The following is a 17,436-nucleotide window of genomic DNA, read 5'->3' as shown; positions in this document are numbered from 1 at the left end:
GATGTTCCTTTCCCCCTTGTTCAATTGTGCACATCAATCCATATTGATAATATTCTCATTTTAACAAACATATCTGAGTGTTGTGCTCACATTTTGGATAGGGAAAGAAACACTATTTAAAATAAACTCAAATACATGTACATAATACGGTAGTACTTGAATGAAATGGAAGTGTTGCACATGCATAATATTTTACAAACAGACTGTAAAACTGACTTGAGGTACACTCGAAAGCAGGTGAAACTTAGCGCTTTATAAAGATGAAGAAAAGTACTTTAAACAGTAAGATAATCAGCTGGCTAACCTTAACCCTAACAATCCCAGGGGACCTTAATGGCCCCATCAAAAATTTATATGATAAATACATAAACATGACAGGGCCACGCCATATCGTTCAAGACTATTTTGGGGATGCATGCATGGGTACGCGTTTATATTACACAAGTGCATGTCAGACCTCGAATTGCCCGTGATTTCATGTATAAAGTCAATGTGAATTCTTGCTAAAATTTGAATCTGTATCATTATTTGTCCTTTTTGTTAATAATTGGAAAATATTGCCATAATTCTATCAAAATTTCTATAAAAAAGCAATAAAAATTTGTTTGTCTTTTTTACGATATAAGCTTCCAATCCGAACCCTCTTCGCATGGGAAACATTTTGGTCACTTGCATTTATAAGTGTGTTTTCTATGGGAAAAATTGAGAAAACAACAAAATCACTGATGAGCTGTTTTGACCATACTTTATTATTTTTAGAATAGTACGACTTTGAAAATGTGTTTTTGACCATTTTACATCCTCTTTCTATTCAATTTCCCTTTGGAAGGATGTTGTAAAGTTTTGAGCGTATGAATTATTTTCTGACGCGTACGATGCGCACGTTCGATAATAAAAGGCCGGTCAGTAAAACAATCACTATATATAAGAAAATTAAAAAAGTATTAAAAAAACATTAAAAAACATTTTATACTGATTTTTTTCCTAACATGATGCATTTGATCAGAATTCCTCAATTAAAAAGTAATCAGTTCATAGGCTTTATTTATAGATTTAAACCCAAATTTGTATTTCTTGCATTAAAATTGGCATAGTTGATTCAAATGAAATAAAGCATATTCTGTACATAATGAAAAATAAGCTCTGAAACCCTCCATAAATTATATCAATTTCTATCATTGTGCAAATTCTTCTCCCCCCCCCTAGATTGACAAGACTCAAACTACCCTGGAACTACATGTATATGTACATGTAAGAGGAATAAATGTGATATAAAATTTCAACTTCCATGTAGTGTTTTAATGCATTCAAAAATTATGATTTAGTAATTTTTGGGGAAATATGATTTTTTCTGTTGGAAATTCAGTAACAAAAGTTGTATTCATCTCTTACTTACTCCAAAAATGTATTTAAAACACCAAGAGCTTAAATCATACAGTATTAAGTGTATAGTTTAATTGATTTACAGAAAATTACATCAGTCGTCGGAGAAAAAAACGTTTTAAAACGATTTAAAACGTTTTAAAACAATAAAAAACGTTTTATTTGTTTTTTTTAATAAAAAACGTTTTTTATTACAACCCTGAATAGAACTAAGTTAAATAATATGAAAATTTAAGTGGATGATAATTTGTGGGAAAGCAATGAAGCATTATGCTTTATGAGAGAATGGAGTTTTATAACAATTGATTATCTGTTTCAAAACAGAGAGTGAAATAAGATGAGATTATACCTTTTCTGACAACTGATTTCAGATATAAACAACTCATACATGTGTGCGATCTATTTCATACAAGGTTTCATGCATGTTTTGTACATCATACTGAACTTGTTCTTAGTCTCAGTTCAAGAATCTATCCTGTTATTTGATTAGATTTATATGTAGAGAAGTACTTTACAAAAAATCTGTCAGTAACAAAATTTAATCAGTCCTATACATTCCTTCATTTATGACTTCCAATTTATAATCAGTTATTTCCATTTCATATTCAATTCAATGTCTCAATAATCAGTTTTCATGATTTGTATATATTTATTATATTTATGCATGCCTGGTACATGTATTTATTCATGATTTATAAACAATAGTCAGCTGTAGAGAGAACTTTATGTTTGTATCATATAAACTTGTAAATAATAAATTCATAATCATTTTTTTACCAACTTGTAGGAATTACTGCTCAATATGCTTCTTAATTCCTTTTGATTTTTTTCAAAGTGTGTCATTGCATGTTGCACTTTAATAGTTAATGGATAGGATGAATAATAATATTAATAATTATATTAATAATAGTAATAATAATAATGATTTTATAAATAAGATGATGATATTTCACTATAGTAATAATCATCTTAGAAGTATTAACAGTGATGATGATGATGACAACAGTAATAATCATAGCTATAATCATGAATTAGTATGTTAATAATTTTAAAAATTAAAATAGTAATGATAATGATAATAATGATAATTATAATAATGAGTATAATGGCTACAACAACCAACAATAATAAGTGTATAATAATAAGAAGAAAAAGAAGAATAAAAAAGAATAAGGATAAGAATAAGATTAGTATCAATTATGATAATAATGAAGATGATAATCATGAAAATCATAATAGTAATGAGGTTATTGACCTCTAAACCCTTACCGCTACATAAATTCATCCATCATTTCTGTAATCATGATGGAAGATGAAAAAAATTATAATGTTCTGCATTAACAATTAACTCAGATGAAATGGCTCAATTTAATTTTATGTAGTACCTTAAAGGTAATGTCAACAAATAAGATAGCTACAATAATAGCTGCTTTAATTTTTATCAGCCATGCACAAAATCACCATTTTTTTTATCCCCCAGGCATTACTTGTTAGTGCACACTGAATGAAGTTTTTGTATCCATCCATTGACAATAGACTTCTGTTATGACTGTGTGAATATCTTCAGCAAAATTTGTACTTTGAATTCAGAATTTTCAAAGAAGTAACCTTGAATAATCTGTCACAATATCCACTTTGGTTTCTTAATTTCTCTGAATTTGTTGGTATTATTATGTTCTGCTGTTAACACGAGCATATTTGAGGTTTTCCTTAAATACGCAATGCCTGTGCATGCAGATTTTGTTCAATCTTCGGTCCCAGGTTACTTGATTTTGTGTATGGCTGGTAAAGATTTATGAATACAATCACACAGTTTATCTGGAGTTTCATGAGGCATCTTGCCAGTGGTGTTTCTTTCACTGACAAGCATCATTATCAGCTGCTGAAATCCCTGCATGCTATTGGCTGAGAGAAAATGTGTCAGTGTAAAAGTCACCGACAAGATGCTTTGTGAAATGCCTCCCTGTGTTGAGCCTAAAGGTCATGGCTTGTCATGGAGCAAGTGATTGAAGTCATTGACCTTTAGGATTTAGGTAGTTAGCAAAACTCCAAGCTGCATGCATCTTTCAGCTGGAATCCCACTCAGCACCTTTTCCTGTCTAATCCTCCAATATCAGCATAGACAAAACAGGAGGAATGTGGAAAGACCGCAGCAAAAGATGCTGAGTTGGATTCCTGCAAATGGATGCTACACAGAATGAAATAAGGTGCCTTGTGTAGAAGCTGCATCATCTATTCTCTAAATCCATGGGCACATATCATATTCTGAACGCAGGTTTAATTTAAAGCCTGGTCTAACGATGTTTAACTATGGAAAGCCAATTGTGACGCAAATCTCTATTAGTACCAGTAGAGGCTCAATTCATCAGCCAATTTGACTCCAAAATCATTCATAACCGTGTGGGGATGATCAATAAGACTTGTCTTCACCATTTTAAGAGTGAGGAAAGACCATTGAAGCAAACATATAAACATACAATATAAACAAAAGTTGGACATTTTTGGCTTTCCATAATTTTAGCACAGAGTAAGACCATGGTCAAAGTCAGACTTCAGAATATGGGCCATGATGTTTGACGGAACATTCTGATTTTTTTTTTTTCTCTCGCTAATGACCTTTTCTCTCCCAAGGTGTATGGTCTCCTCCCAGTGGAGATCTATCAAGGGGCCCCCCTCCAGCCCAGTCTGCCCCTCCCCCACTACTAGAGAAGGACGAAGGCATCGCTCCTGTCTGGGCTCCGGGCGGCAGCCAACCGGTCAAGAAAGAATTCAAACCGGTCAAATTGGACCTCACAAACAGGCCCAAGGTCAGCTCTGGCATACAACCGGTAGGAATCTTTAAGCAACATTTTTTTTCTGACGACTGCCCCTCTCCCCTAAGAGAAATCTTTTATTAACAAAAAAAATCAAAGCACAATCAGATGACAACTACATGTATGGAGCCTTTCATGAATGGACATGTCAGATGCTTTATCCGATAGTTACCATAGTTACAGCGCTTCTCATCCAATCAGAATCAATGAAAGATGTCAGATCCGACGACTTGTTGGACCAAAATTTTGGTGAAACGTTCCCCTGATATAAGATGTTATCCTGAAAATTCTTAATATGATTTTATAAAATGCACTGTGTCATGTTATCTTTAAAATGGCAGTTGATTTTTCAATTCTGTAATCCATTTGTGTTGTTACTTCATGATAGCTCCTAATAGAATACCGAAGCGATGACGTCAGTTGCCATGGCGTCATGGCGGCCTGGTTCTAAACAAATCAACCCGCTAAATGAAAGCGTGTGTTTCTCATAGGAGAAAATGGCTGCTATTGGAATTTGATCACTTGCAGCCTATTTTTCAGACAAGCCAAAGTCATTTGCAAATACAGATGATCGTCAGCTGCGACTCTGTTTAGAACCAGCCCGCCATGACGCCATGGCAACCGACGTCACACTTTGGTACTCTGTTGCTAGTCTCTGACTACAATAAGCCTAAAATTCAATGATTTCACATTGAAAGTAGCAATATTGATTCTCTGTACAATTACACTCTCCTCATAGCACAAGTGCAGCATTCATGTTTCTCTCCTGTCTAAAGCCTAAATGTATGAAGCAAAGTCCCTTCACTTTGTATTTTGATAGATAAATTATGTGTTCCGCTTCATTTTGGGCTTGAAAGTTAATCATTCTTTTTTGTGTACTTTTTTTAATACATTCAGTGCCCTTGCAATTTTCCTCATTATTTTTTCAGTTTGCAAATGTGTTGAAACATTTTCAATCACTAAGAGTGATGGAAAGTAGGCCCTTGAGCTTACCTAAATACTTGAAATTAATCAAAACTTTAGATTAATTCCCTTTAAATTTTCCTTAGATTCCCTTTAATTGGGTAGGAAATTTAAGTGCTTCATTTTGAAGGGCAAGTCATTAATCTCTAGCATTTTGATGTCTAATATTTAATGCAGTTCAGAAGACAATCGACTGAAAAAATGGTTGGTACATTGAGAACAGCATTATGATATATAAAGTACAATATATATACATGTATATTGCATTAAACTAACACATTAAATGTCATCAAAACAGGAATATTAAATAACTAATGATTGCCTTGATACAGAAATATGTAACTTGTAAATATGATATGGGCTTCCAATTCTTTGCCATGCAAACACTTTGTTTCAATAAATCTGAATCGAGTTGACGTAATTTTTTTTCCCTACATATATATATGGAAAATATAACAATGAGTTTCTTATATTAATGAAAGGAAACTTCAAACATCACCACACTGTAATTCATGTGCTTGAACAGCAATATACTGTAGTATGTGACCCAGACATTGACCACTATAATGTACATGTATGATGGGGGGACCCAAAGCTATGCACTATGTTTTCAAACGATAAAAACTATGCCAAATTCAATATTTGAACAAATATTCTTTCACTAATTTGTGGTAAATATTCTAAAGATCCTTAACCAAGAAGAAAATATCACAAAACTCACTAATACAAAAATTCCGTCGTGTTTTCCGAAGACCTCTTGATTTCGCCGCCCGATGTAGAAGGGGTTTGTTTATCATGCAAAGAAATAGTATTTCCTGAGCCTCAATTTCTGAAATATGTCCTTATTATTATAGGAAAATATAAAATCAAAGTGAATATAACTCCAAAATTCCAAACAGTTGCCGGTTTTCTCTGCATTTAAGGATTTATTGCAGCCTCTGTAGAAAAATTGAATAGGAATCGTTCGTCACACTGCAGTCACTATTCCACACACAAGAGTGCGCATTTTGCCATTGAAATTGCATGCGCATAGCTTTAGGACCTGGAAATGAAGAGTTTAGTTGCAAAAGGGCTTACATGTAGGTCCACTTTGGACCATTCTGAGAAAAAACATGTTTTCTATTCTCACCTACTGCAATATTCTTGTGAGAAACTAAATTGTCATGATGTACTACCCTATCATGCGAACATTAAATTGGGTAAAAAAAAATCTACCCGTCTTCAATTTTTTTCTATAAATTCTTTTAAAAATTATCATTGTGGACCTAAGCCCTTTTGCAAGTAAACTGTAATGAATCCAATCTATTTTGATTAAAAAGGTGATTTTTCTTTGCCACTTTTTTTCACGTTTTCATGTAAATTTCAAATTTTCTTTGTTTTCATCAAAGCGACTAAAAATTTAGAGGTTTTGAGACAGAAAACAATAAAATTTATGAACAATGGACCTAACCCCTTTTGAAAAAAAAGTGATATTTCTTTGCCATTTTTGATCACTTTTAAATAGGAATTTCAACTTTTCTTTGGTATCATCTTATAGAGCTACTAAAATTCTATAGATTGAGACCAAAAAAAATCAAATTTGATGAAAAATTGACCTAACCCCTTTTGCAAGTGAGCTCTTCAAATACATCTATCATTCATTGTATACCCATGAGGAGGTTGGATTATCATTGTGGACTAACCATACATGTACATGTACATTAAAGGTTAATGGATATTTCAAAACTTTTACACTTGGATGGCTACTAATACTCTTGATCCCATATTCAGTCGTACTATTCATAGAAGCAATGATTTGCACACGATTCAATTTATACATGTACATTCATATACCGGTAACCTTTATGGTTTTTGAAAATGCATATTTTTTGCATATCACTGTGTATCGTATATGTATATTTTCTCTCCCAATGCATCTTGTCATAAGCTTATCTACATCGGGTCCTACTGTACGTAGCCTACATCAATCAATTTTTAGAAAGCTTTTTTCGTTTCCTGCACAGTTCTCTCAAAGGCCAAATTCCTTTTAAAAAATGATCACCTTTGTCATGTTAAATCGTTTTTTATCTCTTAGTGAAATATTAGATTTGCACATATATTATGTGTATAAAACAGATGTAATTATCAACATACATGTAAGTTAATGTGACAAGAAATGTCTTTACCACGTTGCCATTGTTGAATATATTTTTTTCCTGTAAACGAATTGATAGTTGTTGTGAGAAGACATAGTTGGTAAATGAACCTCAGTGTGCGTACCAGTTGTTCGATCATAGCTAGGAATATACATGTACTTCATTATTGTTTACAGCTTATAGAGACTTCTGTTGAAAGAGGTATTAGGCACTTTGGAATAATTTTAATTTGTCTAAGATTTGATTTGGATTTTATATACTTCTCTCACACAGGCTTACTCATTATCAACGTCACCAACACCTGCTGCACATACATGGACCCCTCCAAATCAGGGGGCTACCTCCCCTAAACCGATTACCCCTCAAGTCGACAAACCTCAGTATACGCAACCAGTTGCTGTGGACACTCTCCCGGACCCCTCCCACATACTCTCCCCTGGGTACGTCTCGCCCCGCTCTTCAATGCAGGAGTCCCACCCCCCTCCACCGCCTCAGTTTGCCGGCGACGGCCCCACCTCGCCCCACCCTCCAGCCTCGCCCCATCCTTCGGTCTCAAGGGGTGTACCCGTTAGCCCAGCTGGGGCAGTGCCTTATCAACCACGGGAGTCGGTGCCGTATGACGGAATGTCCAACGGGTATGGCTTTATACCAGCCAGTGCTGTAATGTCTGGATCACCAGGTGCTATTCAATCAGGTGAGCTTCCTCCCTCTGCAGAATACAATGTTGCTGCTGCTAATGATGCATACATGTAGATGTATTAATGTTTATCCTTATGAATAAGCTGTTCAATCATTAACTTCTAACGACTTTGTGCAAGATTTAAAAGAGCATGAAGAGAAGGACAGGAAAGAAGAATAGACATTCTGTATGAAAGCACAAGTTGCGTAAAAATATCGGTATGTTGGTTACACTAACACCAACTGAGTTTAGTAGCTTTTCCTAAACACTATTAAAGCATTAACACCAATACTGAACTAGGAATTATTTGATGTAGGATATTCCAATTTCGAAACAGAGTACACAATGAGAAAACTGTAGCAATGGCTAAAACATCCAGGGGGCCGTTTCATAAAGCTGTTTGTAAGTTAAGAGTGACTGTAAGAATGACTGGTGAACCTTTCTTGTGGTAAATGATATTCACCATGTACTGTTCATTGGTGATTGTATAGCATGTAAGAAAGGTTCACCAGTCATTCTTAATTTACAAACAGCTTAATGAAACGGCCCCTAGGTGGGTTTTTTATAAAGCTACGAATGACTGTACGCGTGAATGGTGACCCTTTTCTTGAGCTATGTGATATTCCCTGTCTAGGTGATTTAAGACCTAAGAACAGGTTCCAGTTGGCGTAAAGTCATGAGTACCCTGTATCTTCATGAACAGCTTCATAAAACATCTGCCAAGGCCCCGTAGCATAAAAATTACTATTATGGTAACTTTGCCATTCAATGGTAACTACATGTATGATGATAACAGTGATCAACAGCTAATCAAAATCAAGGATTCCATGCAAGTTACCACCGCATGGCAAATTTACTATAATGGTAAATTTTATGCAAGGGGGCCCAGATGTGAATGATCCTTTACATGTCTTCCTATTGAGACAGTGGCCTGTATTCTGAAGTCGGGTTTAATGTTTTAGTCTGGTTAAAAGTTGTGGTTTAACTATGGATAGCCAATTGTGACATAAATCTCTAAACAGTAGAGGTTCAATGTATCAGCCAACTTCACTCTCAAATCATCTTACAATGTAAAAATAAGATAATTGTCTTCGCCATTAAAGAATTAAGGAAGAGCACAGTAAAATTTACGAAACATGCAAACTGTAAAGAAATTTTTGACACCTTTGGCTTCCCACAATTTTAGCAAAAGACCGTGGTCTAAGTTGAACCTGACTTCAGTATGCGGGATAGCGTATCTGCAGTATTGAGATCTAGTGACTATCCATACATAAAAAGAAAGAAAATATTCACAGACATCCATTTCTCACGGTTTATAAAATAAAGGCATGATTTCATTGCATGCAGCATGAAAAAAAAATGTTTTGGTATTTACTGCATCATTGCTCTCATGCTCTGTACAAATAATACAATCAAAATGCATCTTTGGAAAGGAAAATAAGAAAAGTTATAATTGCAATGAAAAGTTTATATAAGAAAACAGAAATATGCCAACTTCAAGTAGGTACCTTCCAAACATTAAGATCCAGTTTGGTCTTGTCTGTATAAAGCAAGAATTGCTCTCAGAATCCTTTCCTCTCTAATATCCCAATTGTTTTTATTTGCAAGAATTATGCACGAGGAATATATGCTTGGCAGATTTCTAGTTGAAGAACACTTTAAAGACTGGAATCGCACCAGACCTCACATTGTATGCCCTCAAAAGGGCAAGGAGATTTTTTAAAGGTCAAGTTCACCCCAGATGAAAGTTGATTTGAATCAATAGAGAAAAATCAAAGAAGCATAACACTGAATATTTCATCAAAATCAGACAAAAAAGAAGAAAGTTATGACATTTTCAACTTAAGCTTATTTTTCACAAAATTTTGTGATATGCAAATGAAAGAATCGATGGTGTCCCTCACTCACTATTTCTTTTGTTTTTTATTGTTTGAATTATACAATAATTCAATTTTTACTGAAGGACCCTTTTCTTTGAACCACAGAATGTCAAAATGATGGTTATTTCACATGTTCAGGGAGGAATAAGCGTTTGTTTCACATGACCATGAGGAGAAAATTAGAATCATTCATATTTCATGTAATGAGTTACAAAAGACGAGTGAATGGATGATGTCATCAGTCTCCTTATTTGCATACTGACCAGGATGTGAATTTTCCAACCGATTTTGAAGAAATTTTCAGTGTTATGCTTGTTTGATATTGCTCTTTATATTCAAACCAACTTTTTGTTCAGGTGGACTTGTCCTTTAAAAAACACTCAGTGTTGATAGGAAATAATTGATTGTTGCAGGAGTAATGTTGTCATACAAATTAAGTTAACAACCTTATTGCTAATATACATTTTAGTTTCACTTTTAGACCGCATGATGATAATCGGCATAGATTTACAAATATAACTTCTCTTTTTGTAAGAAATTATACCTATGTATATTTGCTTGCTCATTAGATTTTAATTTGATTATAATTTCTAATAATTTATCCTAAATCCAATGCATTTGATGATGATGAAATATTAACTCCTAATAATTTAATCCTTTCATCTTTTCATTTATATATTTTAATTTTTCCTTCATTTTCACAATTCATCTTTGATATGCTAATTAAAACCCGGCTTGATTATGGTTGCCTGTCATGTGTAGATTTGTTGACATGGGGCATACAGCCGGGCCACGCCCCGCCTCCGTCGACCAATGACAATTCTACAATCATCCTCGGTGAGACATTGAATGTGAAATACCTGTCTGTCTGTGTGCCCAAAAGCAGGGCAATCTCTTTTTAAAAAAGAAATCTCTAGCTATTTTGTTTATTCGCACACACACTTCTAGGTCAATGTAGTTGCATTTGCTGCTGCACATCAGGGGCCTGTTTCATAAAAGAGTTGCAACTATATGGTAACTGTGCCATTATGGCAACTACCATGGAAACCTTGATTCTGATTGGCTGCTGAGCCTTGTTACCATGGTAGTTGCCATGATGGCAAAGATACACAGTTGTAAATCCTTTATGAAACGGGCCCCAGATTTCTGTCTTCATGTCAAAGGTTTTAGAGGCTTCATGGTACACTATGCATGAAAATCCATTCAAATTTCATTGAAAATGGGTATAAAGTATGAAAATTATAACAAAACAAAAAAAATCATGAAAAACAGGTATGCACAACCTCTGCAAATGAGAGAGTTGATGTCATAATGTTGATGATGGATTTCCCTCTGAAGAGTGGTTTTAAGTCACATTAGAATATCTGTGGAGCATCTCAGGGCCCTGTCTTACAAATAGTTACAATTGATCCGATCAACCTTAAAGCTAAATGAAAGTAGTTGCAGTAAAACACTAATTTCGTGAGAAAGTCTATAAAACCAAGGTTAAGTATGACTAAATCATCGTGGATCCTAGATCTGGTACAGTTACATAAATTGAACTTTGTGAAATCATAAAATCTAAGCTGAAATACGATCACACTGAAGATCGCCAACACAGATAGGCACACGTGGGACAGTGTAATATTATTGCTGGAATAAAGACCCGACGGAAGTGACCGAATCCGCGCTTATTTTGCTTATTTCTCAGCAATTACACAATTTCTTCCAAAATCCTTTGGCACATATTTTTTATTCATACAAACAGACACTTGGGTGGTCATTATATTAGATTCTGTAAAAGTCATTTTGAGATCGTTACCAGAACTGGAATTTACCTTTAACTATATGGAAATCCATCAATGTCATAATTTTTTCCAAAGGAAATTTTCGCAATATCCTTTGTAAACAAAGAGAACACACTGAAAAAAAAAAAGATGAATGTTTGAATATACACCATGTCTTGAAAATATTTTGAACAAACATGCAGTTTAGATGTAAACGTTGCAGGCTTTCCATAGTGGTTGATCGGATCAATCGCAACTCTTTGTAAGATAGAGCCAGGGATTTATCTTTTCAAGAAACAACACATGGTGTTCTGTGTTGCCTCTACAGTGACAGTTTTCCTTTTGTACATGTATGAAAACTCTTCAGAAATTGGTCTTTCTTGTGTGTCACGTAGGAAAGAATTAGAACTTTGTAGAAAAAAAGTGTCAATTAATTTTTTTGGAAGATTCTAGACATCAAAACTGGTTGACATGTGTATTTTGTATTCTCTATTCTCTATTTTATTCTTAATTCATATTCTCTATTTACATGTAGCCTAATTTAAGCATCCATTATTTTGCCAAATAATAAAACACCAACTCTAGTCTCATGTTTTAAAATTCTAACTTCAGACATGTTTATTAGAAAATTAAAAATTTGGGGGGCCTTTTACATAAAGGTCAACTTTTTCTAACAGAAAATAGTAATACAAATAAATAGTATGTAATCTTTCCAAAGATACAAGGGGTCCATTTTCCCACTGTTTTACTTCAATATCCCTTGCCTTGGAAGGGTAGAATAATAAATTATAATATAAAATGTCAAGAAGTTTGCAGCGACTTTTTCATATATATTTCCGTTCTTCTCTGGCTATTTACAGTAGTGTACAGTCAGACTGCAGGTCCCAAGAAAGTGGCTTCTTTCATCCAAGTGATATTCATGACTTGAGATGTTTTGCATACAGTGTACATGTATTTAATGAGCTTGATGCGGACCAAAACACCTCTTTTCATTCGGTCATTGCTGCTCTAATTGTGCATCGAATTTCATGAATTTGGTACCATTGTAAAGACGAAGAATCATTCTTTCAGGTCATGTGTATGGATTTATTCGAAAATTTTGTAATATAGGTTAAAATTTTGATCTAAAATATGCTGCAAAATAAATATTTTCACCTGACAAAAGCTGCTATTTTCACACTTTATTTTTGTTTGAGCCCAAATGATTTTTATATCATGATAATGCTGAATATGTATGTTTTGAAATGATATAGGTCTCAAAATAAGAATTGGTTTAATCGGGTCAAGATCACACTTTTCATTTGCCAAGTACATAAAGCAGTTTGAAAACAAGAATACTGCACTCTGATTGGTCAAAGAGACCACACAATGGCAAATTCCAACGGTCCCAGTGCCTGGGTTCGTGGGAGGGTCACACTTCCCATGTGGTAATCTCCTCAAATACCCCGCGCCTGTAGTTCTGTGAACCTTATCCAGCCAATCAGAACTCTGGATTTCATGCAAGTACAAAATTTCAGAAATCTCGTCTTGTACCTTGGTGGAAAAAGTGTGATCTTGACCCGATTAAAAGGTGCACAATTTGCACAATTTGCATAAGAAAACAGGGGAAGAAAATTCAGTTTTGAGGCACATTTTCGGGCCAGAAATTTACTTATTTAACAAAATATTGTATACAAAATAAATGACCAATATGAAAGAGTAACTTTTACTCTATCTGATGGTGCAATAATGTTTCATTTAACTTGAGGTCAAAACAGGTAAATTCTTAGAGAAAGAAAATCTCACAAATCACGAGATTTTGCAAGGAGGAGGATTCAGCCACGAGATGATTTGGAAGAATCTGGCCTTTTTGCTCATTAGCATAGGGACCTGCGGTCTGACTGTGTAGCACCTGCTTGGAGAGGATTTTCAATGTAGTTCAATTTAGATGTACTGTAGTTGATTTTCAGTTTGATAGATTGAAGACAGAAAAGAAGAAAATCCTTGATTATTTTCATACAGCCATTGATAATGTCATTGCATGTGCATGTCTGATTGTTTCATCTTGTATCATCACTCTTCATTTAATTCATAATCATGATAACAAATTTACCATAAATTTCCTTCGTCTATTTCAAATTAACTTTCGAAGTATTCTATTTTGTAGTGCTCTAATTTGACAAGAAAAGTCATGTCACTCATGTATTTTTTTGCACCATCTTTCAAATATATTAAGGATTGCTGTTCAAATTTGCACAGACAAATTTATGGGGAGCATTTCATGGATCAAATAGTTGGTGATTTTGACTGACTATTGTTATAAGCTACTGAAATCCTTGCTTCTGATTGGCTAAAAACAAATGTCAATGGAAATCACTGACTACGATGTAGTTTGTTTTGTGAAATGTTCCTCAGACCTGACAACACAATATCACAGCTTATCATGAATAGGATGTCGGTAGTTTCTCATTGCAACTTGAATTAAAGTTATTATACTTGGATTAAAGTCTTTCTACTTGCAGTGATCCGTTGGTGGTAAAGATGTAGAAGATCATTGTGAGCTTTCATATTCCTTTATGACATTTAGAGAGGATATCATTGAAAAAGGGTCTGCTGCAAAGGGTTACTCTTCAAATGTGCCTCATATTTAAATTATGATAAAAACAACTGATTGCGTTTGGACGACATCTTTGTGTAGTCCTACACATTCACATTTGTGTTTGGTCCAATACATTCACTTCTGTGTGCAGTGTGCATGACTCTCTATAGAATAGCAACAATTTACTATCAAGTAATACATGTACCATGTGATTTCACTGATTTACAGCAAACAACACATTAGATATAGACCAACTTCCACAATCACTCTGAAACAAATTTTGTTCACAATTCGATCTAACAATGTGGGGATCGTAACACAAATCTCAGTGATTGATCATTAAATTGATTTGATCACTCGATTCCATTAAATAATCAATGCAATGAAGCAAAGAAATCAGCACAGCGATCAAACACTTGACTTTGTGATACAGGTCCCGGAACTTGAAGGTTTATTGGCTTTATTCATTGGTATTTTCTTGATTTGTTACTATTATTATTTATTCAGCATTTCAGAATACATAAATTACAGTACAATACAAATTACATAAAACAACAGGATATACATGACGTAATATAAAGGACGTGGAATAGAGATGAAGGGGCTGCCTGCGTTTGGAAAAGGTTAACTAAATTACCATGACCCACAGGTCTTCCTTCCCACACCCCTTTCCCTCCGTCCAGGTCAGTATAAGAACATGAAAAGAAACATGAATTAAAAGTATACAACTGAAACTGGCAACAGTTTATTTGGCGAAACCATCTTATCAAGACAATACTTTCAAGAGAAGATCTGTAGTATGAGTGTCTGGTAGTCAAAGATTCTGCTTCACATTTCATCTCAGAAAATGTTGCTGCTCAGCTTGTAATTGACATTAAAGTTGCATAATATACTATGTTCATTGTTACCTGTAAATCATGTTCCTCTAATCATTCTTTTCTTCGAATCCAAAAACCTTTTCCTACCCTAGATCCATCAAACCTTCCTCCCGGTGCTCTGTTCCAGAAACAGACGGTAGATGGGGACGTTGTCCACACCGACACCTTCTACCCAGTTTCTAACGTGACGAGAAAAACGTCCACCGTGACAAAACACGAGGCACCGAACTACGCCGGTATCGGCCCGAGGGATAAGGATGGATTACCTCTTGGTCTCAGACAGGTTAGTGGTTCCCTCTCTCGCCATCATTTATCAAGGAGTAACAATAAATATGATAATCCTTCTTTACCCAGGATAGCCCGCATAGTTTTACCGCTGATCTTTCAGCAGTTCCTGCATGATTGCGTGCTTGTGTACGTACATGTATAAGGTACTTTTTATGGAGGGGGCATTAAGCGTTGCCCCTGTCCGTCCGTCCGTCCATCCCCCAACTTAGTTTCCGCTTAATAACTCGAAAAAAGTTACATGTATATGGATTAAAATTTTTTTTGGTGTGTAGGTAGATGACACCAAAATACAGGCTAAGTTCGAATTCGGAGTCCGCAGGCCAAAGGTCACCGCTCATTATATATGCGAGTTTGTTTAAAGGTCTAAATTTGTTCATTATATTTATGCATATTGATTTCTACACGATATTACATGTGCAAGTTCAATCATATTGGTTGAATTTCTGATCGAGTTAAGCGGGGGCATCTGTGTCCTTTGTACACGTCAAATTTCTAGTCTTTCTATTGGATTTCCAATATGATTAAATAAAATGTGTTTGTTTTATACTTATCTCATTTTCAAGGCCCCATCCTCACAAGCTATGCTTTTCTTGGGGCCCTTCCGATTTCTATCTTTAATTGAAAATGACTGTTTTGATTTTAACCACAGTTTGATAGCATTATTGCCCCTCTCCGTTCTCATATGCTGAGCGCCTGGTCCCATTTTTAAGTCTGTGATATGATTTGGCTAGGGATCAAACCCACGACCTGCTGTTCGTGGGGTGGGCACTCTACCACTGAGCCACCGTGGCCAGGTATTCATATATACATGTATGTATCTCCTTTTTTTTCTTTACATAGCATGTGAAGGAAGACAACAGACATGACTGGTATAAGGAAATGTTCAAGTCCATTCATAAACAGGACAGAGACGAAGGTAAGAAGACTAGCTCCTGAAACCTCTCTCTCACTTTCCCCTACACACGCCCCAAATCTCACCACACCCTTGTTTTGATTACCCCTCCAACATCCTACATGTATAAATCCTTATTTCCCAGTCATACCAATGAAATTGTGACAGGGGCCCATAACACAAAGCTTTAATAGCAATGATGGTAGAACGATTTCCTACGATTGATTTCATTAACTGCAATGTACAATCAGTCGTAAAAATCAAGAGTTTGATTAATCGCTAACCTTTGTGTTATGGGACCCAGACCGATCAAATCTATTACGTTATTTCCAATGACATACCATCGGTCGGTTTGGAGTCGGTTTCGTTGATGTGACTAGCACGACCGTTTCTATTAATGTACATGGTCACATCGGCGAACCAACCTTAGACCGACAATATAGCTATTACGTTATTTCCAATGACATACCATTGGTCGGTTTGGAGTCCGTTTCGTTTGGTATGACTGTAGCATTTAACTTGACCCCTAATTGTACTCCTTGTCTCCTCACGCATATTCATTCCTACACTTGGCACCCAATATTCAGGCCCTATCTCACTCCAATTATCCATCGGCTCCTTTACAAGGTTCTTCATGCCCCCCTCGCTTTCTCTCTCTATTTCTCTTTCTATCTACATTCATGGATGTCTCCTGAGGCTCCTACTAAATTATAACACATTGACAGTACATCTGGGGCCTGTCTTACAAAGAGTTGCAATGGATCCGATCAATCGCAACTATGGAAAGCCAGCAATGTCATCTTCTAAAGTACATGTTTGTTCAACATATTTTCTAGGTATGATGTACATGTATATTCATTCATTCTTTTCTTGACAATTCAGTATGCTTCTCTTTGTTTTGAAAGGACATTGCGCAAATTTCCTCAAGAAATTTTTTTACGACATTGATGGATTTCCATATACCGGTACTTGAGGTTGATCGGATCAATTGTAACTCTTTCTAAGATGGGCCCTGGGGAGCATTTCATGAAACAGATTGTCAGGGACTTTCATTGAGAACTGTTAGAAGCTACTTAAATCCTTGCATCTGATTGGCTCAGAACCAATTAGTCTGTGAAAACCACTGACCGTTTGCTTCATGACACACTCCCTGTATGAACCCCTAATGGCATTTCCCAATC

At 35.3% G+C, this 17,436-nt stretch overlaps 1 protein-coding gene across 9 annotated transcripts in view; it reads left to right on the top strand.

Moving 5' to 3' along the window:
* Window positions 1-17,436, top strand: part of LOC129281800 (uncharacterized) — a 36,403-nt gene that overhangs the window by 5,863 nt on the left and 13,104 nt on the right. For 6 of the 9 annotated variants that reach the window (XM_064113246.1, XM_064113242.1, XM_064113243.1 and 3 more), the window contains 5 exons: window positions 4,015-4,211; window positions 7,568-7,988; window positions 10,616-10,690; window positions 15,168-15,358; window positions 16,204-16,279. In XM_064113246.1, coding sequence (XP_063969316.1) covers window positions 4,015-4,211; window positions 7,568-7,988; window positions 10,616-10,690; window positions 15,168-15,358; window positions 16,204-16,279 — 960 coding nt within the window. The remainder of the gene's footprint in view (window positions 1-4,014; window positions 4,212-7,567; window positions 7,989-10,615; window positions 10,691-15,167; window positions 15,359-16,203; window positions 16,280-17,436) is intronic. The other 3 variants (XM_064113250.1, XM_064113248.1, XM_064113244.1) reach the window with 1 other exon arrangement.

Source organism: Lytechinus pictus, chromosome 18 (assembly GCF_037042905.1).
Source record: "Lytechinus pictus isolate F3 Inbred chromosome 18, Lp3.0, whole genome shotgun sequence".
NCBI classification, from domain to species: domain Eukaryota; kingdom Metazoa; phylum Echinodermata; class Echinoidea; order Temnopleuroida; family Toxopneustidae; genus Lytechinus; species Lytechinus pictus.
Note: the sequence above shows the minus strand (reverse complement) of the source record. Positions and strands in the feature narration are given on the sequence as shown.